The sequence below is a fragment of the Lytechinus variegatus genome, chromosome 10 (assembly GCF_018143015.1).
Source record: "Lytechinus variegatus isolate NC3 chromosome 10, Lvar_3.0, whole genome shotgun sequence".
Classification (NCBI taxonomy): Eukaryota; Metazoa; Echinodermata; class Echinoidea; order Temnopleuroida; family Toxopneustidae; genus Lytechinus; species Lytechinus variegatus.
Window position 1 is genome coordinate 15,440,306 of NC_054749.1, and position 27,622 is coordinate 15,467,927.

The following is a 27,622-nucleotide window of genomic DNA, read 5'->3' on the forward strand; positions in this document are numbered from 1 at the left end:
AATTATACTTAACTTAGCATTTGATTAATTCTTTCGTTATGTTTCTACCATTTATCACTTAATACATGTTCTCCTATGTAGATAATAACACTTTTGTATATGTGACATGTACGTTATTTATACAAAAAGTTATCTTTTCTACAAATTTTGTCATTCCCTATGTATTTTAGAGGTACATTTATTGAAGTGTTTAAATCCAGAATCATTCTTGAGGTTGTAATTCAGTTGCCTTGTAAAGAATAATCGAGGTATTCACAACTGTTAAATTTGCAAATGTTGTCCTGTTAATTTGTTTGACGGCACAAACAATTCAGGTGTATGTACACGAAGGGATTAAAATGTAACCTTTAAATTCATGCTAAGACACCTTAACGTTCCCTCAAGCATGATCTGATTAATGTTTGATAAATACTACATGCAACTTGGATTAACAGTGGTGCTCAAAAGTTGGTGAACAACACCAAAAATGAACAAATTTAAAGTGTTAAAGTTCTGCCATGTTTTAGATATTTAATTGTGAAGTCAGGTAATGAAATACTACATTTTCTTTCACTGGGTTTGCCGAATATTGTAGTGTTGTTGGCTACATTCAACACTCCGCATGAAAGAGTGCAATTTGTGGTGGAGTTCACTAACTAATGAGCACAACTGTGAGCATGATTTTAGGTCACATTTTAGCTTTTTATGATAGTGCCTACTCATATTTTGTATAAAATTGTGAGAGCAGCTCAGAAAAAAAGATTTATTTTAGAAATATGGCACTTGTGGCGATCTCATGAAACAGTCTCGTAATTTCTGCTCCTAGGCAAAACAAGCTTGCCACTTATGTCATAGCTCTAAAATCAAAGTTTTCTGAACCCTCCACAAAAATCCAACATTTTGAGATAAAAGGTTGAACAGCCCATCAACAATAGATTTGATGAATTACTAATAAATGCAGCAACTTCAGCCAGTATTCTGAAGTTGGGTTTGACTAAGACCATGGTATAACTTTGATAAAATTATGGGAAGTCAAAAATGTCAAAATTTTGTGTACATTGCAAGTTGCTTATGTTTTCTGTACTCTTTTCCAATTGTTTTAAAGTGAAGCCAACTGTCTTTAATATTTGTCATTCCCAGACAGTTAAGAATAATTTGAGAGTCAATTGAACTGATACATTGAACCTCTACTGTTTAATAAACATTTATGTATCAAAATTACATGTACCTCTCCATGGTTAAACAACAACTTTAGACCAGAGTTTAAAGTAAACACAACTTCAGAATATGGGTCTTTGAGGCTAAAACAGGCATTTTAATGAACATATGTTTGACACTTTAACTTTCTTTTCATTCATGTGAATGTTATTATGCAAGATCATATGTCAAATAAATATTCAGTGAAAAAATAATTTAAGAATAATACTTTGTGCTTTATTATTTCTTTTCAGTATAGCACTTTATCAGTCACTCATTTGAAAGTCACCCTCATAAAGGAACTATGCTATATATACACATAATTAACTTCACAAATTTGTACAATTCATTGCTTTTATTTCCTTTTTGTAGGATCTTAATTTTACCTCCCCCTCCTCCATCTATTTTTTACTCTCTGTTTCCTAAATCTCACTCTCCATTTTGTTTTTATCTTGTCACCAAGAACTAGTCATATTTGGGGGTGATTTTTTTTGTTAAGCAATCTGATATCATTGTATTCCAATCCGCCTTTTCCTTCTGCACCTTTATTCTTTCATTTTGTTCTCATATTCTTTCTCTGAGTTTTGTATCTTCTTGTATTAATCTCACACTTCCCCAATCTCTCCCTTCCCATTCTTCTCTTTCTGTCACACACTTTGCTCTCCTTCCCTTTCTCAGACTCACACACACTCATAGCCAATCCAGGCGGGTGTTTCATAAAGCTGTTTGTAAGTCATGAATTACTTTTGAACAACTGGTGACCCTTTCTTGTACTAAATGTTATATCTCAGTGTAGCTGAATAAGCACTTAAAGAACATGCTCCAGTCTTGCATAAGATGGTGCATAACATTACAAACAGGTTTATGAAACACTGAATTTTAGGGATGGTTGCAACTCTGCCTATAAATTGACCTTCCATTTGTCGAATATTTGTCGATAAAGTCGAAGCAAGTTTTTAGACCAGATTAGTCAAAACGTGTTGTATACCTCTTCTAGGTCAAGTTTCTTTGAAAGTCAAATAGATTTCTGTGGCCCCAAAAGATTGGCTTTAAGCAGAGTTACTTGTAATCAATATTTTATGATTTATCTTTGTAATGCTTTCTGTTAAGCTTTTGACTACCCCACTCTGTAATTCCCATAGGCTTTGTACAAGGATCATCCAGTTCCAGTATTTCCAGATCATCCTTCCAGTAGGCAAGGGGTTAAATTGTCAATCACATCAAAAGGAATGTCTTGTTGAAGTTGAACTGTGACACAAGCACACCCCTCCCACACATAAACACACAATGCACATTTATTTTGATTATATACATGTCCATATTGCACCATGAAGAAAGCTTGAAAAGAAAGATCATGTGACAGATATTTTATTTCCGGCGGCGGGGGCGGCAGTCATGTTCATGAGGGCTGCGGCATGACAGGAAGCCCCCTGGTTGGACGGACCGATGATGAATTTAAGAAAGTAGGCAGTGATAGCACCAAGGGTGAGGCCAACATTATAGGACACCGTCATGACATTTCCTGAGAGAGGGAGGGAAAGAGACAGAATTAAATTTAAAAATGTATGATATGATTTTGATCATGAATAAATTAAAACTGGAAATAAAAACAATTGGAGAATGCAGAGTTGCCAACAAGTACTGTTTTCAGTATTTCTGAAAAATGAGAAGAATATACAGATGGTTTCATGCAAAATACTTTTTTCATAAAGTTTCATTTTATGTGTTGACCTATGGTATTTCTTTGAAAACACTGATTTCCTCACCAAAATACTTATTTCCAGCTCTTAAAACACTGAAATGTTCTTGTTCTGGTTGGCAGCTCTGAGAATGGGCTAATTAGAACAAATGGTAAGTAGACAAACGTGAAGAATTTAGGCAAAGTAGGAAGGAGCCATGGCGTGATTTCCTTTATTAAAGGGGAATCCAACCCAAATAAAAACTTGTTCTTAGGGGAATAAGAAAAATCAGACAAGTTGATAGGTGAAAGTTTGAACACTATCTGACAAATAATAAGAAAGTTATGATTTTTTTTTAAGTTGTGAATATTGGTAATCCCTAGATCCATGGAGACTGCAAATTGGCCACATATGTGATGTCACAGTGATGTAAGGCAAGGACTACTCTTCCATGTACTCCAATACATAAAATGGCTAATATGTCATTTTTTCAAATGTTTTACTTCAAATTTTATTTTTCTTTCATGAGGACATAAAACAATATACTACCAGGGTTATATTCAGATTACTGCCCCAGGGGAATGGGCAGTTAGGAGAAAACCACAAATCCCTGATAATTAAGTACATGGCCTATGGGAAAGTTGTCCTTGCCTCTTGTCATAATTTACTTACCCAGTTGCCAATTTGAAATCTACATAATCATAGGGATTTCAATTTTAAAGCAGCCATAACTTTCTTATTGCTGGTCCGATTTCTTTCAAACTTTCACCATTCTGTTTTATCTATTTTTCTCCTTTCCAACACTACATTTTATGACCAAGGCTGGATTCCCCTTTAAGAATTTTATCCACATTGTGCTGCACTCAACCCAAGTGAGGTGAATGGGTACCCGGCAGGATAAATCCCTTGAATGCAATGAGTGCTGAAAGGCAGCTCGAGCTAAAGCCGGGGTAATAGTAATAAACAGTGCGACTCGGAATAGATTATTTCTAGATAGATGGCGCTATATAAATGCCTATTATCATGAAGGAGACCATGTGGGATGGGCACAGAGAGTAGACGATGCAGGAGTATATAGGCCAATTGGTCATTTACCATTGAACTGAAGGGCTAAAATGTTGAAAAACAGTGAATCCATCACAGTCAGAATATATTGGTGTCAATTCGGCAGACTCAGTACCCAATGGGGTAATTTAGTCAGCCTACCCCTCCTGACTATTCACGGGAACAGATGATGCGCTATTGGGATTTTACTGCAGTCAAGATCATTCATGCAACGCAGGTTTGAGTCTCACCTGGAATGATTTCCAAAGTTCTTTTGTTTTTCTTTTGAACTGAGGCAAGCCTCTGAAAAAATACTAGTCCAAGATTTGCAGTCGTATTCAAAGCCTCCAAAACAGAGATTGCGCTTATGGTATGGTTATGAGTCTGCCAAATCAACGCCGATATAACATTGTCATCAGGACAAGTCTTTGTGGAACTAGTAGATCCTCACCTGCTAATTCCTTCTTCTCCTCCGGGACCATGCCTGGAGCCAGGATCATCGGGATGCTGCCAAAGTATCCATTGGAGATGCCCAGCATAGCCGAGAGAAGGATTGGCCAGAATGGATGGGAGAGTAGTGGATGACTCCTGGGTGCCACACAGATTAGAAGGAGTGGGACCAGGAGTACTCTGCAGCTAGAGGCCAACATCAGACGACTGGTATTCCACTCATAAGGGTATGCTGCTAAGAGCTAGGGTAGGAATAGAACATTTGTGTGATTAGAGACCAGGATAATACACGCCTAGTTTCAGCAACTCGGTGTTCTGACCCTAGGGGGGGTACTCGACCCAAAAAGTAGTAGGTATGTGCCACGTGTGAGACAAAAAATGGGGGCCTTGGAGCAGGCTTATTGTAAAAAGGGGGTCCTCGGAACGGGCTCTGGAACTACTAATGTTTGTGAAAACGGGGGTCCTTGGATCGGGTGGCCTGTCTGTGAGTACATATGCATCCCTATAGAACGTGCATGCAGCTAGCCTGGCGGCACAGGCACCGGGTGCGATGGTCGGACAGCAGCTCATTGTAGCAGATCAATGCGGCCGGAACGGCGTACAAAAAAATATGCGAAGCTTTGGAGCGAATTTCTTTGTTTTTCTCAATAAGACAAAAATGCTATGCCTTGGAACGGAAATGTAAAAGTGGGGGTTCCCTCTGCAGCACATACTCACTATGCATTATATACGGAGTGCCCCACCCCCTCTGGTTCTGACCCACTCTTACTAAATTTCGGTCACTGAATCTCACCCATTGGGTGAAAACTCAGTCTCCCTCCCTCCTGTTCCTCTCTTTCCCTTGGAAACTGCAGGCATGAACACAATAACTGTATCTATTGCTGGGCATACTTGAAGCAACACCCCCCTTCCCCGTTTAAAAAATTCACAAAACACAGCAACCAATTTGAATTGGGCTATAACCTGAAATGTCTACCCAACTCGGCTAATGTACCTACAATTTTTTTCTCTTTATTATATCTACCCTAAACTATTACAACTTTATAGCTGAAATTCCGACAGGACTGGTTTGGAGGACCAAGCACCAACCTTTCCACACAAATCAGTGAAATTGAAAATGGCCATGAGTATGATGGGCATCCAATCGTGAAGCTTACAGTTGACAACCTCCGATTCAATACCCGGGAACAGACACAGGGTGATGTAATAGGTCACTGCGATGGATACCATGTACGGCCAGATGTGACGGGAGAGGTTCACACGAGAATGGAATCCACCTGAGTGAAAAAGAACATGTTTGTTTCATCAAATATGAAAATATACTCATTCAAATCATCTATTAATACAAGTATGTCAGTGTCATTCCATTGCTGATTCTTAAAAAGAAAAAAAAATGTCAAAATTGGAATAATATGTCGTAGAAGAAGATATACTTAGCTTGCACATGCAATCGTTAAATAAATCAGCAATTGCGAATCAAGATTTTTTATTCTTGAGACCATGCGGGAAGTGAGCAGAGTGGGTGAGGTAACAAAGTCGGGGCTTGTAGATCTTGATCATGATAAATAAAATATTGTTTGTATAGAACTTGAGAGGGAGAGAGAGAAAAGGAGACAGGTGGGAGGGAGAGAGGGAGAAAGAAGAAAAGATAAACAGACAAAATTATGGGAGGGAAGAGAATAGGGTCTTAGGAGAGAGACAGGCAGCTAGCTAGAAAGGAGAGAGAGAGAGAGACATACAGTAGGCCTACAAATGGGGGTGAGAGGGGGAGAAAGAGAAAGACACAGATAGAGAGGGAGGGAGATAAAAGGGAGGTGAAGATAGAGATGAAGAAAGACTAAGGGGTGGGAGCAAGTGAGAGATGGACAGAGAAAAACAGACAGGTGAGGGAGACTTGGAGAGAGGGAGAGAGGGAGTTGAGTGAGAGAAAGAGATAAGACATGAAGATTGAGAGGCAATTAAACAGAGAAAGAGAAAGAGACACATACTGAACAGGGGAAAAGGAGTATTGTTCAATCAGAAATTATGATGAAATATGAATGAAAGATTGAAATGATTTTTTGTTAAATTCCTTAACTCACCAACTATTGAATGCCAGCAGGATGTGAGAGTAATTGGTCGACGTGCTTTCCTCTGTCCTTCCAAGGAGTCTGTATTTGGTCTCACTTCCTCTGCAGTGTGAGGTGTTTCATCACCTTGGAGATTAACGTCATCAACATTCACTGCTGTTCTACTTCCAGATACCTGCAGAACGTTCAGGTTGAAATTTCTTGTGAAGAATAAGTCAACTTATCTCACTTTTTTATGATCTCCATTTAAGCAAATATATTTTAAATCCAGGATGTTGGAGGATATTGAAATATTAAAAAATAAGTTAACATCAGTAGCGTACGCAGGATTTTTTAAATGGAGGGGGGGTTTAGTTGAATGAAAATTTGACAAGCAAAAAAATTGACGAAATTGAAGAATATCCAATTGTTGTGTATAGGCAAGCAGACAAGGTGAATTACCTCTGTACTGAGTTGTAGACTTCTCTCGTCCTCTCCTAGCCCAGCATTCTGACAGGCTGTTGTGTAATGTCTTACGAGCTGAGTCCGTCGGGCTACCTGATGTGTTGCCAGACATAGCACCAAGACGATCCCAGAGAGGATGAAAAACATGAGCGTGTTCACCTTCTCATTGGAGACCAGGAGTTTGGTGATGATGCGGTTCAGTGATGTCAGAACACCAGCAGTGCCTGTGCAAAGATACATGTTAATCGGTTTATAGTGGTGCTCAAAATTTATTGAAGCCCACCAGAAAATGAACATGTTCAATTTCTGCCATGTTTTAGATATTTAAAGGTCTAGTCCACCCCAGAAAAATGTTGATTTAAATAAATAGAGAAAAAAAACTAGCATAACATTGAAAATTCCATCAAAATCCGATGTAAAATAAGAAAGTTATGACATTTTTAAAGTTTCATTTATTTTTCACAAAACATTGATGAGACAGTCGATGATGTCCCTCACTCACTTTTTCATTTGTTTTTTATTGTTTGTATAATATAATATTTCATTTTTGACAGATTCGACAATAAGGACCAACTTGACTGAACCATATAGTATTGAACAATGCTTTTTCCACATGTTCAGGGGGGAATAAATAGTTTATTTGACATCAGGAGAAAATTATAATATTTGATATTTCATACAATAAAATACAAAAGAAACAGTGAGTGGATGATGTCATCAGTCTCCTCATTTGCATACCCATCAGATTGTGCATATAACTTTCTTATTTTACATCTGATTTTGATGAAATTTTCAGTGTTATGTTTGTTGGATTTTTCTCTCTTTATTGAAACCATTTATTTTGTTGGGGTGGACTTATCCTTGTGAAGTCAGGTGGTAAAATGTCACATTCTACAAAGTTTGTTCCTCTGGGCTTGCCGAACATTGAAGTCAACACTCTGCATTTTGTGCTGGGGTTCAATAACTTTTGTGAACTGCTGTATACTCCCTTGGTCTACTTGACAGATAGTCTAATACTACATGGACTGTGGTCTATAAACTATCAATTTGGTCCAATTGACATTTGAGCTGTGTTTTGGCTTGACACCCTCTTGGTATAATTCTCATTTTGTCTAATTCCCATCATTATCATCATCATCATCATAATAATAGGCATTTATATAGCGCCATCTATCTAGAAATATTCTATTCTGAGGCGCGTTGTTATCATTATTATTACCCTGGCTTTAGCTCGAGCTGCCTTTCAGCGCTCATGCATTCAATGAATTAATCATGCTGGGTACCCATTCACCTCACCTGGGTCGAGTGCAGCACAATGTGGATAAATTTCTTGCTGAAGGAAATTACGCCATGGCTGGGATTCGAACCCACGACCCTGTGTTTCAAAGTCAGAAGACTTATCCACTGGGCCACAACGCTCCACATCATATTGGTCATGGGGGATGAGATGAAGATTATGGTGCTGGTGATCATGATGCTGCTGCTGATGATGATGATGATGAGATTATGATAGTGATGATGAGAACATTTAACTCAAATGAGCAATGAAGCAATACATCTACATCTGAAAAGTAACTGAATTGAATACAAACTTACTTTCTCCTACCATGACAGCCTGTGTGAACCTCTTCGGTAGCATTCCGGCATAACCATAGAAACTGGATTGCTGAACTGAACAAAATACAGTAAATCAATAATAAATCAATAAATAATAATTGTATATAAATATATTTCATGGAAAAAATATATTCTATAGCAACATAAAACATATATGCAGTCTTGTGGTTATTGGGATTTTGAAGAGAACATTAAAATTCCTATAAATCATACATGTACATACCTGTAAAATGAAGAGCTGTGGAACGCTATTTGAAATTTTATACAAGACTGTTTACTATTTGAATATTACAGTATAGTTGTTCAACAGTTTGAATAACAATGCTTAATTTATTGAGAATGAAGTATTAAATTCAACTTGTTAATAAGGTTCATTATAGTAAACAGAACTGGCACCCCCTTCCCCAGTCACCTTGTTTTGTCACAATTTCGGCTGTGAAAGGTTCCTATTTATATCATTTCAAACACCTGTTTAAACTGTTAAAGGACAAGTCCACCCCAACAAAACGATGATTTGAATACAAAGAGAAAAATCAAACAAGAATAACACTGAAGAATTCATCAAAATCGGATCTAAAATAAGACAGTAATGACATTTTAAAGTTTTGCTAAATTTCACCTAACAGTATGCACATCCTGGTCGGTATGCAAATGAGAAGACCAATTACATCATTCTTTTGAATTTTATTATATGAAATATTTGAATTTTCTCCTCATTGTCGTCTGAGTAAAGTTTCTTTCCTTGCTTAACATGTGGAATTTGATTGTTTTAACATTTGTGGTTCAAACAAGATGGTCATAATTTTCATATCTGTAAAAAATGAAATATTTCATAATTCAAACAATAAAAAAACAAACGAAATAGTGAGTGACATCATCAACTCTCTCATTTGCACATTACTGAGTTGAGCATAGAACTGTTTTGGGGAAAATAAGCGACACTTTAAAATGTCATAACTTTCTTATTTTCCATCCGATTTTGATGAAGTTTTCAGCATTAACTTTTTTTTCTGGGATGGACTTGATCTTTAAACAACTAATACTGTAAATTTAATGTAAACAGTTCTGTATAAAATCTAACATCGTTCTCACTTTGCATGGCAACCCCTTAAACTGAGACATGATCCTTAAATTTAATCCAGACCAAGTCATGATTCCCGTGTTATTCAAACTATATATTTTTTTATTATTCTGTGTGGCTACAAGTAGGCCTCCCGTTTTACGTTTTCATATTTTAAAACTTTACAATACTTTGATAAATTCATGGCCATTACATGCTCAGCTGTTTTGGTGTTGCTTTTCTTATTGATGATAAATAAATCAATCAATCTTGAGTCAGAGTTAAGAACCAAATGTACATGTTGTATTCTTAACACTCGTGTTTAAATGCGGGGGAGGGTAATTGTAATAACTAATTTAATTGAAGCATTTCAGTAACATTCATTATTTGTCACTTATACATATAACTCGGGAGGAAGTTTTGTTTGAAAACAGTAACATATTGCCGACATAGCAATTGACCAGAAGCAGGCTCATAAAGATGCAGCAACAGACGGGGTTATCGAAAATTGCGACTCGAATAATTATATTGGATTATTTCATTCGGTGTACGAAATTACTGTAATAAAACATTTTCTTGTAGATGCCAATAAGCGTATATTATGCTCAATACCCGGGGACAGATGTTAACAAGCTGAGCCTCGGAACATAAATATGCAATTAATTGAAGAATGAAGCGTAGCCGTAACTGTATGTCTGTTGAAAACCAAGTAAAAAAAGTGTAACAAATAATCAATAATTGTAAATATTGATGAGCATATCTCTTTATGATGCCCCCCCCCCCCTCCCGATGTTCTGTTCCTTTATTTTGTCTTCCAAAATTAGGATGGCTGAAAGAAGCGCCCAATTCGATTATAAGACCTATATTTCTGAATAAAGTTCAGCCATTGATTGGAAATTTAGACGAGTCAAACGGTGTAGATATTGAAAATCTAATGTTATAATATACCTTCATTAATTGGAAACGCACTTCACGCTATATTGTATCAAGATAACAATTCAGTACTGAATATTTGATTCGAAATATTCAGTATTTTTATATAATTCAATGGAGGAAACTCCAAGGAAGAAAGACATTTATCTAGAATTGGGTCCATATTATGGACCCGTTTTCGAAAAACGGTGTCTAATTCAATAAGGTTTTCCAAATTTTCTTCATTTGATCCAAGGTGCCCACTGTCGTGCGATCCGCTACGAACGTCACGATTGGCCTTTCGTAGCTGATAGCCAAGAAATCTTGAACAGTCCATTCTGTTTCTACGATCAATACGATGGCCGCGACTGAAATCTGATACGATTTCATCGATCTGATATTCTACGATTAAGACCACGGATTCAATATTGACGTAAGTCAAGAAAATGGGAACAAGGTAGGTTAGATGCAGGCCTCGAATTGCATACGAAGGTGAAGGAAACTAGGCCAATTAAAAATCTCTTCTCATTTTAATAAGCTCCATTAACCAGAATCAGATTCATTATAATATTATACAATGGACATGAATAAGTCTAACGAGGAAAAGACGGGTTATAGAATATTTCGACTCGAATAATTATATTAGATTATCTCATACGGTGTACGAAATTGGTAGAGCAAGCTTTTTTTTTGCAGATGTCAGTAAGCATATTATATTCGATTCAGTATTTATTTTCAAATATTATGCTAAATATTATACACCAGCTGGCCTGTAACATAAATATACATTAAGTTGAACTACAGCGTCTGTGATTCTCTGAAAAAAAATAATTAGAAAAAGTTACCACCAATAATTGTAAATATTGATGAGCGTATTTCTATAGATGACCCCCCCCCCCCCCGATGTTCTGTTTTTGTTTTTTGTCAGAACATGAATAAAGATAACCATGCAGCAAATGACGTAGTTATATTGCGTTGATAATTGGATTATTTCATATGGTGTACGGAATTACTGTATAGTAGATGCCAATAAGTATATATTATGCTTAAGCTATACACCAGCTTGAACTATTAAGCGTCACTGTAATTCCATGGAAAATCAATTAGAAAAAGTTACAACCAAGAATTGTAAATCCCAATATTGATACCAATAAGTTAATATCAATGAGATAAATTGTATGAGCGTATCTCCCTATATCAACCCCCCCCCCCCCTTGCCACGCAGTATTTTACGATTTTGACTGAAAGACGCGCCAAATTCGATTATTAGACTTCATTTATTTCTTAATAAAGTTAAGTCGTTGATTGGAAGAAGAGTCATACGCTGTAGATGTTGAAAATCTACCAATATCATTCCTGCATTAAAAACATACTTCATATTTTATTGTATTAAGATAATGTATACTAAAATGTTTTATTGTAATCTTTATATGATGCAATGGAGGAAACTGCATGGAAGAGTGATCTGCAAAAATGGGCTAATTATTTTTTTTCTATTTTTTTTACATTTTGATTAACCAAGATTACTTATACAAATATCAAGCCTCGACTTCCATACAACAGTGACGGAATCAAGGCCGATTAAAAGTCCCTTCTCAGTTTAATTGACCTTATTAAAAGCGTCGTTACGTTTACTTAAACTTTCACGTAATTTTTATATTGCTAATCCATCACACTATATTACAACGACAATTAAATAGTACACTAATCATACAGAGACTTTAAAGATCCTATTAATCCCTTTAATTGTTTCAAAAATATCGATCTAATATTTGTTTTTCCTTTTTGCAGATTTTGCTCAAATTTCTTATATTTTTAATCAAAATTGATATATTTTATTCATACAATTGAAGATATAATTTGCGTCCAGTTGATGTGGAAAGTTATTGAATTAATCCGTTTGTTTGTAGCAAAATCTTCTATTTATAAAAAAAAAATAAGAAGAAATAAATAATTTTACTTTTATAAACTTGAAACAATATTTCCTTTTCCTGTCTTTCAGATACAGATTTAAATATCATTTTATTTGATGTTGGATTTTTTTCACTTTTTCTTCAAGTCAACTTTTGCTTGGGGTAGATAATTATGTCCTTTTAAATTGGTCGGATTAGAATAATAGTCTGAGAATGCCATAGGTAAACAAGATTATAATGTAATTATTAATAGTAACTTCTCAAACCCTGCACGGTTGCCCTTGACTTACTTGTACATCCGAATGACGTCACAGCCACAGCAAGAAGTGTGACGACATATCCGAACTGCTTGGGTAGACTCGAATCCAGTCCTACGACGAGAAACGCGGCAAGAAGAAGCGCCGACAACGCCATGACCTGACCTAGCAGGATCCTTCTCTGCACCGATATTTTGACGACGAGTGCGTTGTTGAGCATGACAGCGGCGAAGCCGACGAGTAGGTAGACGAGACTCATGTCGAAGACGATGGTGGTGCCGGGAAAATGACTGTGAAAGAAATCGACTGCCGTAACGAAACTGTTGTAGGGGAGAAGGAATCCCGTCCCCGCCAGGAGCAACGAGATGTACACACAGTTGTAGGGATCCTGTGGTCGTCGAACCCGTATGCGATGGTGATCGATGATGTCAGGAGAGTCTGACATCGTGCCGATGTCGCCAGCGTTGCAATTGACGTCACTCCAACTCTCTGATGGCGCGGCCATAGTACCAGTATTCCGTTTGTCCACCATGGTCTTAAATGTTATTATGTCTCAAAATATTTGAGATTATACCTCATTACAGCAAAGTTCACACTCAGCACTGAAGCCATTCCAGCAACGACCTAAATGAAAATAGATTATTTTATTTTTTATTTTATTTGTTTCATTTCCAGGCAAGAAAACATGACAGCAATAGAAACGTTACAACAGAAATGTAAAATTGAGCACCAGCCAATGCCTGGGGATCACCTAAAAGAATTGAAAATTCTGTCGAGAGGTTCTCCACATTGGCTGGTGTCTACATGGAATAACACAAAATAGCAATAAATTCAACATGTAATTACAATACTTCTATATAAATTAACCTTCATTGTAATATGAATGAAAAAAAAACAAGATTATCAAATTAATACTTAAGAAAAAATAGATAAAATGCAGATTAGGTCAAATCAGAAATTAGTCATTTATCAAATTAAAAACAGAGATGGTAGGTCAATTTATTGAGTTTTGAGAGTCTGAAATGAATTGTGTATGACAATTGTCACGGTTATGTGCGGGTTTAACAAAAAAACAAGCATAGTAAGTATATAACAAATAATGATTAAAAAACAATCAAGATGTTGGAAATGAAGTTGGACCCGATGCAATATTGTGGTATACATTTACAAAACACTTTACAGATCAATGAATGAATTATAAAGAAGGTGTCAATTCAAACTCAAATTTTCAAGATAGTATCGATTTTCAATCGTTGATACCCAAGACACACAGGAAATGCTTGGTATACTTAAGTTCCAATTTTTTGCATATTCGTAGGTGTAAACAATTGCATTTATTTTCCTATCAACCCTTAAACTGGATATTCTTATTTTGATACAGTTCTCGCGGTATCATATTTTATCAGTATCATTAAATGCAATGGAAATCTAGATTCAAATTAAATATTTAAAAATGACATTATCATCACCCAGAATGAATTCAGCGTGCAAAGAGTTAGAACGCAAGCTGAATCCAAATATAAGCTCTCAAACCATTTAATGTAATTCATAAACAATTATGTGTTCGTTTAATTTGTATATATATTATGAACAAGTAAAGATCGAATTGTTTTCCTCACTCATTTCACGAAATGTCTCGGCTCACCATTAAGGCTTTCTCCAATGTTGGTACAGGTATTTATATTTTCCTTCCTAAGAATAAAATAGGATATATTCCGATTTTATCGCAAAAGGAACTCCACACGCAGTAAACTTCAGTGACCACTGGATGAAAATTGTCGTCTTCAAACGAGTGTTTAATTTATTGGTGACCCATGTTATGTCGCAATTAAGGCAAGTATCATGGGGTAAATAATGCAAATTGCGAGCAAGCTGACGCACTTGGTAAACAAAATCAAGAGTCGGAGGACTCTTAATGAGCCATGTTCCCCATTCCATGGTTCTTATTTCATTATAGCCTTGTAGTAACAGGAAATGAGGATCGCCTTATTAACATTTTATTGGTTTCAGTATTAGATGCATGGGAGTAGGCCTACCTCTGTCCCGGATTTTTGTTTGAGCGATGAGGCCTTTCAATGGTTACTACATGAATGTTTTTTTTTGCGTATTGTATAAGGTCACTCGCTTTCTATTGAATTGAATGGTATAGTATATAAACAAAACTACCTTTCTAAAAAGTGAATTTCAATATCATCTCATTCTACTTTCTACTCCATCTGTAAGACGGGGGGGGGGGGTTCGACCAGAATGTGTTGACAAAAGGAGTCAAGAGGGGTCACACATGCTGATAATATACTTGGGTAAATATGAAAGTTCTAGATTGTGATGAGAATGTTTTCCCCTAAAAAATAACACCAGCCCCCCCCCCCCCCCCCCCGATCCACCATTGCTTCCACCATGGACCTACCACAGTGGTAGGTCCATGCTTCCACAAAGCTTTGACTTTAATTAAGTTTCGCAAGAGTACTACGCAAAAATAAGAAGCAAGAGAAAAGGTAGCAAAATATTAGTGTTCTGCTCCATATGAACATCACCCCCCGAAAAGACCCCTTTAAATTGATTTGGCCTAACATGACAAGCGTCGCGCGACTAGTGTAAACTATAATCAAACATTATTACCATTATACACAGCTTGTGACATCAGAGGCATTTGTCATCGATTTTAGTATTATTGTGTCAAACAGAGAATCTGTCAAGGTATTCTAAAGAAGTTTCCATTTCCAATCATGGAATCTTTTAAGATGTCCGAGAAAGGTTTACGGAATCCAGCAAAAGGAGCATATTGAGCTTGAATCTATATACTTACGATAAAACTTATTTTAATGATAGTGAAACTAATTATAATGATAAATCTAATGATAATAATAACAGTGGTTATTGATTCATACTAGGATAAAGATTTTTAACCGAAGAGCTCAAACTTCCAAAAAAGAAAGAAAGAAAGAAGGAAGGAAGGAAGGAAGAAAGAAAGAAAGAGATCATTCTAAGGAGGTGGATAGCATTGTGATGAAAATGGGGACTGAATCTTATCTCAATTACAGGGGAAATCGATTTCCCAAAATTATCATAAACCACATTCGGCAAGAAATCTGAATTAGATCAAAATCTGTGGTTTTATTATTTTTATTCGCCTGAATCTTTAAAGGCCTAAACAACATAATACAAACAATAGGATAAAGAGTTACATGGATGGCGGGAAAGGAAAAAGATTAACTAAATAACTATAACCCGAAGATCTTGCCAATCCAATCTATTCAACGTAATGTGATTTTTTTATTTTCTCTAGTTTCCGTTTAATAATTCTAAATGCAAAATCTATCAAAGTTGTTATAACACCAATATAAATTATTTTAGTTGGGTTAATCGTTTCAAAATCTCACAAAAAGAGAGCTGCAACAGTAGTTGGGATGGTAACCATTAACCCTATAATGCTCCAAAATGAAACACCAAATATCAAGGATATCAATTTTGTCTCAATGATGCTTCGATTGGGGATGTTTCACAAATGAATTTTCGCATTACGTTAGTAAACGAATGACTGGTACATTGCTACGTGATATATCAACAATTATGGCAATTCCAATCAGCTAAAATTCTATCTTATTTTTTTAGATAGAAAATCATGTTGCTAACTACCATTTTTATTCAAAGTTTAACATTTGTTAAAGATTGACCATTGTCGTTGGAAACTCAGTCCCAATTTCTGAGAACAATCTTGGAAAGTAAGGCAAATGGATGTTAATAAGGAACCTCAAAGTGATTTATTCCCCTATTCGTATGAACCCTTATGGGGTGTTGCAAGAAACTTGCGATGTGATCAATTGCAAGTCTATTTCCGGTCCCTAAATCAATCATATGTCTTGCAGTTAATTGCAAATTAGTGATTGATTGCTATTCTACTCCTTGAAACAAGAAGTCTAATCCGATTTGCAACAGCTAACGTGGAACTATCAGTTGTAAAATTGCAACAGAATATTTTCAATTGATCGCAAATATTTTTCTTCCAACCCCGCTTGCGACACCCCCTTTTTGTATAGGGAAACACTTTCGTACAATAATTGGACTTAATAATATTATCCATACATTAATAATAATCGGTTTTCTCATTAGTGCTGCACTTTTTTGGTAGGATTATTTTTACAAAGCAACGACAGCCCTTGTATCGGTCTAGGGATTATTCACCAGTCATTCCCACCAAGCAGACTCTTTCATAATCTCAAAGATTAATAAAGAAAATCTATGATTTTTTTATTACAATATTTATAAATGTAACTTGTAACACTAGAACATGATCCAGTTGTTCTTATTATGGACCCTACAAGGCGGGTTTATAATACCCCCTCCATTCCAGGGGCCGCGGAACGGTTTTTCAAAGTGGGGGGCTGAGCCAAAAGTGGGGGGCTGACGTCATGCAAAAAATCACAATCCTATGGTCATTTTTTACGTTTTTGTACACGGTTTTGGAAAAAAAGTGGGGGCTGAAGCCCCCCCCCCCTTCCGCGGCCCCTGCCTTCCTCTCCTTTCCCCTCCTCTTCTCTCTTCCCGGTTAATTAAGTTCGACTATTAATGTTTGTCAAGGCTTGTGTATCGCGGGCACAATGATGATCGAGACTCGGATGCTTGCTGCGGGAGATACACCGATGGTTAATATAACTCTACGCGGAGTCACTAATTAAATCTACCAAGAACAATCGTATCAAAGATTTCCTTTTGTTTAAGGGCTGCATGCAAATTGACTCCCATATTACACGCAACTCACGCCCGAATGGTTCTTTATCAAGGGAAAATAGAATATACTTGCCCTTTATGCTTATGATTAATATCAAAGTGCGTTGACCATACTGCGCTAATACTTATAGCTTTATGATATTTGTAATTGCTTTATGAAAGGAAATCTGAATAATGCTTATAAATTGCAAGTTATCTGAAATCTTGAATGTGACTGCATATCAAAGGAGATAAAAAATAAAATTTCGCACAGAACACGACGTGGAAGATTGATTTATGGTGATCTCGTGATTCAGATTAACCAAATGACATTTACTGGCAAAAGATTCAGATTCAGTCATCTCCAAAATTTATATCTCATATTTCAAAATCTTCCTCCAAATCACCAAAAGAAGAACAAAGGTGAGAATTAAAGCATTCTTTTTGGATGGAAAAGAAAAAGTGCCCACAAAGAAATTTCTCTTTTGAAATTTTGCCGATATGAGGAACATAAAATTTTCATAGTGGAGTAATTTCTTACGCCAAGAATTAATCACTCAAAAGAGGTTCATGAAGATATACTTTTAAAAATTACTCGAAAATTCATTTACATTTCATTTATTCTTTCTGCATCTTTTCAAATACAAAATAACAAAGAAAATACATAGTACATAACAAAAATATTCAACAACAAAATATGAACAAGGTAACATAACGATTTAAGATTACTCGACCCAAAGCGATGGAAAGTGCAGAGTTGAACTGAACTGAGTTTAGGGCACCAAACTTGGTAAAAGGGGAATAAAAAAATTACATGCAATTATTACAGCTGACAATCAAGATATTTTCATCGCATCGTCGCATCAGATTTACTGCGGTTATCTTGACATATGAGATGAGGGTCGGAACTTTTGCCTTTTATCGGTATTGTCTGCATTCGCATGATTCACGGCTTTTCTCAAAGATTTCCCCCAAATGTGCCACATTTGATTGCACAAAATGTTGTTTTATGCCGAATAAAATGACAGATTAGAAGATAACGCTTTTGAAACGAAAAACCAATGTAAAACGATAAGGGGTTGATAATGCACGTTTTCTATGCAAAATCATTACAGCTGCATGGGGATAATATGGGGCTTTATGGGTAGGGGAGCGGGGTGAACCCATGCAGTTGGCCAATTTGTATATAAACTGGCAGCCTATAGAACTTGCCAGATTTTTCCCCCACTTTTTATTCTCAGAGGTCATGCTGCAGCCTCAGATGTTCATTTTTGTGATTATTGTGCCTGGTATGTTACATTTTTCTTAGAGAAATTCAGGGGGAAATTCTTACCTCTGAATACTAATTTATGTGTCGCAAAATATAGCGTTCCCTTCTCCCTCATCATATTATCATAATATACACCCTATCTTGTTTCTCAAAGCAGTCTGCGTCTCTCATCTCTTTTAAGTTTCATTGAAACAGTTTCTTATTTCTAAGTATGTATCCCTGCACTCACACACTTGCACTTCTTTTAGCCATTATAAATTGTTCACACAAGTTTCTAGTTTTAGATACTTTCTATTTCGTGACATCGTTATGTATTATGTTAAGTCAATTCTTCCATATCCCTCCTTCCTGACTGCTATTGTTTCAAGCAGTGTGTCCTCAGTGTATTCTTGTGTGTTCACAGAAGGAAATTATTTTCACACTTAACTCGACAAGTTTAACAATGCAAATTACGTTTTCACATATTCAACTAAATGTGAACACGCCGTGAATAATATTCAGACTCTGGAGGTGTTATGTGAATACACTATATGACATTGTGTTCTTTCCAACGGGGGCACATCCCTCCCACGCACATAGCACAGCAGAATAAACAATGATAAAAATTGTATACAACACTTTAATTACTCTATGAATTTACAGTAGTTGTATAAACAGTTTTAAAAAGTGTTCATTCTAAACAACCAATTTATTGAAGGTTAACTATTAAAAATTGAATCCGTTAAGTTCAAATAAATTTTTACTGAGTATAATTAGGATTTCGATTTATTTCGGAAAATATTTTCATTTTCTGACACTGCTATAGGGCAATGCTTGAGCGATATTCAAACAGCAACAAGTTGGTATTAAGTTTCATTTTCCAGACGGCACAGTAATGCTGAATATCATGTTGACATCAAATTAGTTATCAATATGCTTTCCACTGGCTAGTAATTAATCTGGTAGATGTATACCATCGAACTATTCATTAGAAAATCAACGAATACAATGATATAACTGGATATGCATATTTAAATGTCATAACTGACAAGTTTAAATAATTTCAAAATTGGTCATAAGTATCTCGGGAAATAAAATATCCATAACATTTTAATGGTAAAATTTATAAATATTGCATATTATTGTCTTAATATTTTTGATAGTAATTTAACTGATTCCAATTCGATTTAGAAAGGGACGATTAACTTTTGAATACGAACGGGTCTTAATTACGAATCACACTTGCACTTTATAAAGCAGCTGCATACCCCCGGGGTAAAGTCAATTTCATGGCTTCCGACATCTTTTCATTTTACTGTTACAATGGACCCATATACCGATGGGGAATAATTTCATTTCGATGAGTGATTTGCCCAGATACAGAAGTCAGTCATATTCGAAGTGACACTCAGAATGTATCTGTTCTGAGATATGGAATGTCACGGGATGCACTCCACTTCGAGGTAGTGTAGTGTTACTGATTTCCAACTTAACTTGAAGACTGCTGAAACTGTTAAATTTAAAAACAAATAGTTTTTCACTAGTCATTAAAAAAATGTACCCCTACTTACAAAGAATACATACAGCATTACCATTTATTAATTACAAGTCATATCGAAATTTGCCGATATTGCAACGTTCAATAATGTCAATCTGAAAAGGAGAGGAGATGCCTCGATTTTTTTTAATATTATTGAACAGAACTTTCACCTTTACCACTGAGAGTCACAGTGTTCGATTGCTATGAAAGATTTGAAATAATCTCAATAGAAATTATGTATTAATGTATTTAATTAAGAAACCAAAATGCAATACATTCCTCACAAATGTCATGTTTAAACAAAAGTAATCTTGATTGAACTGAAAGAAAAATCAAACGTTTGCGAGAGGGGTATAAATTCCAGACTTTTAAAATAAATTCAGATCGCCCGTGAATAGTGACAGCCGAACCGAGAAGTTAAGATTTAAACCTTACAGTTTTGAATTCAATCACTTTTGAAGATTTGATTTCTTAAATCTTTGAGATGTTTAAGTTAATCCTTAGGATTAGAAACAAATCCATTTTTCTGTTGGTCACTATTCACAGCCGACCTTGATTTATTTCATATCCTCAGAGAGCATAGCGTCATGGTAGGCCTACTTGGCCGGATGCGAATTAAAGCATTGGGAAGAGGAAGGCTGTGACGTGAAACTAATACCAATTTTATTGATAAAAATAGTCTTAAGAACCCCCCCCCCCCTCCTCATTTATATTAAGCTATGCCAGCTCTGTCCTTCATGATCGTCAGCGCAGAGAGTTAGCTTTTGTTTGGGGAACCCTGGGGGACATGACAGAGGTCCCCCCCAAAAAATAAATAAATAAATAAATAAAAAAATAAATAAATGAATATATAATAATAAAGAAATAATAATAATAACAATAAAATGAAATAATAATAATAGGCCTAATAATCCTTTGCGCTGACGCCCATGCTGTCCTTCTAGTTAAAATTTTCATCAGCATAATATTTCTATGGTTAACAATGACTTGTCCAGGTAACTATGCCTCAATTGACCAATGACCATTACAGCGTGCGCGGCTCATGGCGCCCTTGCCAAGGCGCCGCGATCGGAGTGACCAGTGCAGTGGTTAATGCATGCATATGGCGTAACCATCGCCAGCTCGTTACACACAGACATGAATCATTTTCCTCCCAAATCCAAGCACGATTTCAGGGAACGGAAACGGCATAAAGTCAAAGAGCTCATTCGCAATGAGTTATTTGTAGGATACTTTATTGATATCTCACAACAATCATAGAAACTTCGACTTGTGATTATGAGAGTGATGTTATTTTGGCTTATTTGTGACATCACATTACAAGAGCAAGAATAACGTGAATATAGTACAATAATTGAGCGGAGATGAGGAAGAAAGCACGGTATTTATAAATGGGCATAGATATATCCCCCAAGCAGCGGGAATAGCAGCCATATATATATGAGTCTCAAGTCTCGGTTATATACAAAACGCTATCATAAAGAGTTACTTACCGCCTTGGTTATGCTCTCCAGTCGTATTTTAAGGAGGCCCTACAAGCTACATGGCACCAGCTGATTCACAGCTCGAAGATTTTTACGTAGAAAACGGGCCTACCGCTCATTCATCGAAATAATGATCATTCTTCTAGCATCCTGATTTGAAACATCGAATTTGGGATATTAATCAAACAACAATAATCATGGCAATATTAAGGTTCCAATGGCATATTCAACAAGTTAATGCACGGCAGTGATACATCTAATCGTATACAGTCATGTAGCATATGATAGGCTAACCATATATCAGGATCGGACGTGTTCCAATATATCGAGGAGGCTCAGAGAATCTCGAATACTGTCAACCATCGTATGCTTTATACGACGATTGTGCGAATAAATCGCTGCATAATGAGTATTCCCGCATTAAGCTCTCCTGTATTACCCTGAGGGCGACGTTAGTTCTCTCAAGGCTGATTGATTGCCCCGCGGCCTCTGCTGGCAGTACAGATGGGTAAAGCATGACTGAGGGATTCTGTCCACTCCCCCCCCCCCCCAAGAAAAAAAAGGTTTCACGACCAAGAAGAATAAATGAAAGAGGAGAAAATGGGAAAAGGTGATTATTTTTTTAATTTTATTTATTGAACGATCATGTCAAAATCTATCACAATTAAAGTTATATTTTCATTTTAGGTCAATTATTTCTTCACTTGCTTTGCTTTCTCGCTACTTTCTAGAGTTTTCCCCTAAATATATCAAGCTGTACCCTCTGATGAAGACTAATTACGCCACTCGATTGTCGACCCATTGAAAAGCCGAGCGCTTGCGATATCGTCCAATGAGGCATGGTGAGAGGGCTGAGATTTGGACACGATGATTAAAAAAATAAGAAAATACATTATTTTCTTATAAAGAGTGGAATGATTCATGCATTGGAGGATAATTGAGTAATATAATCGTGACATTTGATATAACGAAAGTATTTTCTTTAAAATAATTGTGAATCTTTGGGGCAGAGGCGGTGAAACATCAGACGCGGACAAAGAAAGTGAAGGGGCACCTTTTGTCTGCCAAACAATAGGTACCCCCCCCCGGGGGGGGGGCACTCGACCTAAAAAGTGGTGGGGATGTGCCGCTGGCGAGAGAAAAAACGGGGGCCTTGGAGTCCATTTTCATTGCATGAGCCTGACGTTCTATCGCCTCTGCTTTGGGGGGTCGTTAACCTTCTTACGAGTCGCCAGCACACCTAACAGTGGCCGCGGAACGGTTTTCAAGGGGGGGGGGGCTGAGCCAAAAGTGGGGGGCTGACCATACAAAAAATCACAATCATAGGGTCATTTGTACGTTTTTGTACACGGTTTTGGAAAAAAATTGGGGGGCTGCGGCCCCTGCCTGACAACATAAAAACAATAGCTACTTTTTTTTTTTTTTTTTTTTTAAGTGCACACCTAGTTACCAATAATGCATATAGCATTTCCATTTATTTGAGAGCAAGATAAAAGAGCATTATAGATTAAATGCTTTGCTCATAGCATAGGTGCCGCGACCGGGGATCGAAACCCGTACTTTCCATGTATAGCCAGGCGCCTTAGACCACTCGGCCACGGCACCTCTACATGTCTGATACTTTCTTTTTTCATACTGTTTTATTCTGATTCCATGAACAAAAATATAACATTTCAATTTAACATTTCAAAACACATAAAATAATATTTTACATTTCATATTTTGACTTTTTTCACTAACTTAATACAAGCATAAATCATATATAACTTAAAGGAGAAACAATGAAATCAGTTATAAAAAGGTTGAAACACCATTCCCCCCCCCCCCCCCGCCCCAAACAAAAAGTCTTCCCTTGCTCAATTGTGGAGGGCGATTTATACATGGAATACAAAGAAAGAACAAAGGAGACCCAAATCCAAAACAAAGCAATAAACAAATAGATATACTGACACTAGGATCCCCTTAAAAAAATACATATAATATGCCTAACACTTTTCCTTTCATGTATCAAATATTCAACAATGATTTAAAACTATATGAAATTACTTAGCTTGCACTCATCAAAAACAAAGCAAATCAAAAAAAAAATAGACGATTAAAAAAAAAAAAACATCCCAAAGAGTCACCCATCCCAAAGGAAAACTTCATTTTCCCTCCCCCCAAATCACACATAAACCCACCCTCACACACTCACATACACCCTCACAAACACCTACACAGTCACCTTCTCCCAAATCACACCTGGATATCGCCCTCAGTCCTGCCATTTCGGTACATTCTCTCCCATTTTAATAAATGCTTGTCTAACTTGTTCCTTTTAATAGCTATTGCTTTTTCTTCATTTCGATATTCTAGGACTCTCTGAATACTCTCGTCTTGAGTAGGAACTCTACCTTCTGACCTTGATCTAAAAATGATATATTTCATTAAAAAGATTACCGTGTTACAAAATTTCACTTCAAGATCGGATCCATTAATTCCCACATGTATATCTTTCCACTCTGCACTTTGAAGCTTTATCAAACTAAGTTTTTCAATGACCCTCTGCCATAAAGCTTTAACATCATTACAAAGCCAGAATAAATGTTCATAAGATTCCGGGTTATGTTTACAGAATGAACAGATATTAGTATCTATAAAACCAAATTTGAACAAATGTTCGTTGGTGTATATTGCACCATGAAGTAATTTATACTTCAATTTATACGCCAATGCTTATTTCATGTAGCGCACACTCGTAAATCCCGAGAGGGGGTTCCCCCCCACACACACACACACACATACACACACCCTCCCTCCCTCATGCATTAAAAAGTAATACATCACATTCAAGTGTCAAGCTATTATAAATTTCCAGCATAACGTATATAGGGGGTTTATAAAAAATGAAAATTGAAATTAGAAAAGAGAAAAAAAAATCAACTGAAAAGCTCTTTCTTCTTCTTCGAGCTTGGGTGGGTTGGTTGGCAATCAGTCAAGAATTGTCTATTTTGCCACTGCTTTTTGTAGCTTTTTGGTTTATTTTCCATTTTCGCCCTGAAAGGGAGAATAGCTTCTTTCTTATTTTCTATTTCTGTTCTATTTTGTTTTTATTTTCTCTTTTCTTTTTCCCCATTTTTCTTCTTTTTCCCATTTTTCTTCTTTTTTTATCTTCTTTTCTTTTTTTCATTTCCTCTTTCTTACTTTTTTCTTTATTTCTTTTACTTTCTTTCTATTCTTTTCTCTTTTTTTCGTTTTTGTCCTTTCTTTTCTTTTCTCGTCTTTTCTTTTTTTACTTTTCATATTCATGGCATATTCTAGTCTGATCTAGACTTGGTTTTAGCTTGGGTGGCTACTATTAATAATAACATCAAAGAATCACCAAGCCTCGATTCTTTCAAGTATAAATTCCACTTTCCATCTCTTTCGTTTTCCTGTTGATCATCGAAGTCCGTTTGTGAGTGCTGGGGCTGGATTCTGGAGACATTTAAATTCTCTCTCTTTCTTGTTTCCTCATTTAATTTCCCCTAATTCTTTTTAATTCAACTGGTTCATGCTCAAGTTGTTATTTTGATTTTTATATGCTATGTAACTACATGAATAGGAGGCTGCACTCTACAAGATCTAACTAACCTGTAACTGTATAGGGCATATAGCCCTATATATATACCTGCTTGCCAAAAATCGGAAGATGGTCTAAAAATGAGCTGAAAAGCCGAAGAAGTGGCCTATTATAGTATAGCGGCAGATATTATATCCATTTGCACTCTGTTCAGGGATGGGAAAATTTGTGAAGGCCTAATCAATTTGCATGACTCATTAGAAACATCAAAGAAAAATTAAATTTTCAGACTTTTCTTATTTTTTATATACTTACTGGCATGAAATACTCTAAATCACCGGGGAGAGAAAAACGGGAATTTGAGAAGGACCGAGAAATAATGGGGAAGGCAAGTTTTCCTGCGCGAAGTGCACTAAGCAAGAGAAGACGTCTCGTTTAGGAAAAATATCTTTCTTCTATTTTCTCTTTTTAATTCACCTTTCTTACTCTCTTTCCATCATCTTTTGTTCTCCCCACCTAATCTGCAGGCACAGACCCTGATTGATTTGATCAACAATCAGGGGCGGATCCAGCCTTCGCCAATAGGGGGGCCCGGAATTTTTTTTCAGCCATATTTTCCCCGATCGGCCACTCGAATATGATATTTGCCGGGATTTTTGGTATCTTTAAAGGGGTAGTCCTATTAGTCACTTCATAGCTTTATTCTTATGAATCAACATAAATATATAATACCATAATCATTATTTATATAATGCGAGCGCGAAGCGCGAGCTATTTTTTCTTGGGGGGAATCTTATGTACTTTTTTCTAAAAGTTTTGAACATTCTAGGCAATCCTGAAAAAAGATGTGTATGCAAGTGAATAATTATTACGAACGTGAAGCGCGAGCAGAAATGAACTGATGGAAAAGGTACTGTTAAGGACTTGCTTGCAGTTAGCCATGAAGACGTTACATATTTTAAAAAATCAAATAATGCGAGCGCGAAGCGCGAGCTGAAATTTTTTGACATTTTTACCTAAGGAATGGAAATTCTAGGCACTTTTTGTAACTTAACAGAATAGGTATATAACTAAACGATTGGTGTGAGCAAAAAATTTCGTGATTTAGACCTACTGAACGAGACACTCTATTCAAGTCTTGTAAATCATGAAAAGGATGAGGAAGTGGGGATCTTCCTTACATTAATAATGCGAGCGCAGAGCGCGAGCGGAAAATTTTTATATACGTTTTGAGCTGATCGAAAACGTATTTGTTATGGACTGCTTGAACTTGAACCATGAAGACGTTACATATTTCAACATTCAAATATTGCGAGCGCGAAGCGCGAGCTGAAAATTTTTGACATTTCTACCTGAATAATGGAAATTTTAAGCACTTTTTGTAATCGTGGAAAGGATAAGACAAAAACTGAACATTATTGATGCGAGCGCGAAGCGCGAGCGGAAAAATTCTGGACACTCTATTCATGTTTTGTAAATCATGAAAAGGTTAAGCTATTGGAAATTTTCATACATTAATAATGCGAGCACAAAGCGCGAGCAGACAATTTTTTAATATTGTTATCTGAAACTGGATAATTATTTAAATGGAGAACAAGCTGCGTATCTGAATAAACGTGTGTTTGAGATATCGACCTAGAATTTGGGTATTCTAAATACCTTTTTTTACCAGGAAAATCAATAAAGCGAGCGCAAAGCGCGAGCTAAAAATATATGATATTCAGATCTGAAAAGGGGTCACTTTAAGCTCTGTATTGCAAGCACTTTGTGGAAAAATTGTGAGGTGAAGAAGGATCACAGTTAAAACAGAGCTGATATTTTCAATTATTGTTACTTTGAGTTTTGACATAGGACCGGGATATTCTATAAGGACATTATGTCATCGTAAGAAAATGATGACTATCTTCCTATTTCTCTTCCTAAGCATGAGAGCGCAAAATCTATTAATATTATGGCCTGAAAATTGGACATTTAAGCACTTTTGTAATTATGCATAAGATGCATGAGTTTAAATCTATCAAAGCGAGCGCAAATCGCGAGCAGAAATTTATGATTAATTGTCATCAAATGGTGATTTTAAGTAGTTTGTTTTAGAATTAATATTGAGATATACATAACTCACTAATCAAAATGCAAGCGTGCAGCGCTAGCTGATACGTTTTGACAATTTGACCTAAATAGGGATATTTTGAGAACTTCATGGAATACAGGAAAATAATAGGTACCTGACAAATCAAATTTTGCGAGCGCGCAGCGCAAGCAGAAATTGTTAATATTCAGACCATAAAACAGAAATTTTTACACTTTTAAAAAATCAATTTGTAAATAAAACAAAATAATGAAAGTTCAATTTCCCAGCTGAAATATATTTTGTATATTGACTTCAGAATTTGATATTTTAAGGTCCATATTGAGCAAGATATCACCTAAAAGGCAATGCGAGCGCAAAGCGCGAGCGAAAATTTTATATCCCGACCTGA

At 36.2% G+C, this 27,622-nt stretch overlaps 1 protein-coding gene across 3 annotated transcripts; it reads right to left on the reverse strand.

The window, feature by feature from the left end:
• Positions 1 to 2,249: 2,249 nt before the first annotated feature.
• LOC121422799 (equilibrative nucleoside transporter 4-like) lies at positions 2,250 to 21,902 on the reverse strand. 3 transcript variants are annotated; one of them, XM_041618001.1, is made up of 8 exons: positions 21,611 to 21,902; positions 12,655 to 13,245; positions 8,459 to 8,533; positions 6,860 to 7,086; positions 6,431 to 6,593; positions 5,439 to 5,626; positions 4,351 to 4,591; positions 2,250 to 2,698 (listed from the first exon to the last, which is right to left on the reverse strand). In XM_041618001.1, the coding sequence occupies exons 2-8, from the start codon at positions 13,151 to 13,153 to the stop codon at positions 2,529 to 2,531; spliced, it is 1,563 nt and encodes a 520-aa protein (XP_041473935.1). In that variant the 5' UTR covers positions 13,154 to 13,245; positions 21,611 to 21,902; the 3' UTR covers positions 2,250 to 2,528. The 3 variants fall into 3 exon arrangements, with proteins under 3 accessions (XP_041473935.1, XP_041473937.1, XP_041473936.1); XM_041618003.1 differs by lacking the exon at positions 21,611 to 21,902 and adding an exon at positions 14,267 to 14,435; XM_041618002.1 differs by lacking the exon at positions 21,611 to 21,902 and adding an exon at positions 14,241 to 14,435.
• Positions 21,903 to 27,622: the final 5,720 nt, after the last annotated feature.

Excerpts from the sequence above, each read along its gene's own strand:
- LOC121422799 (XM_041618001.1), bottom strand. The coding sequence starts at position 13,153 with ATGGTGGACAAACGGAATACTGGTACTATGGCCGCGCCATCAGAGAGT. Across the intron at positions 5,627-6,430 it reads CTGCTGGCATTCAATAGTTG|GTGGATTCCATTCTCGTGTG; the intron begins GTGAGTTAAGGA and ends TTTTTCACTCAG. Across the intron at positions 4,592-5,438 it reads TCACTGATTTGTGTGGAAAG|CTCTTAGCAGCATACCCTTA; the intron begins GTTGGTGCTTGG and ends TTCCTACCCTAG.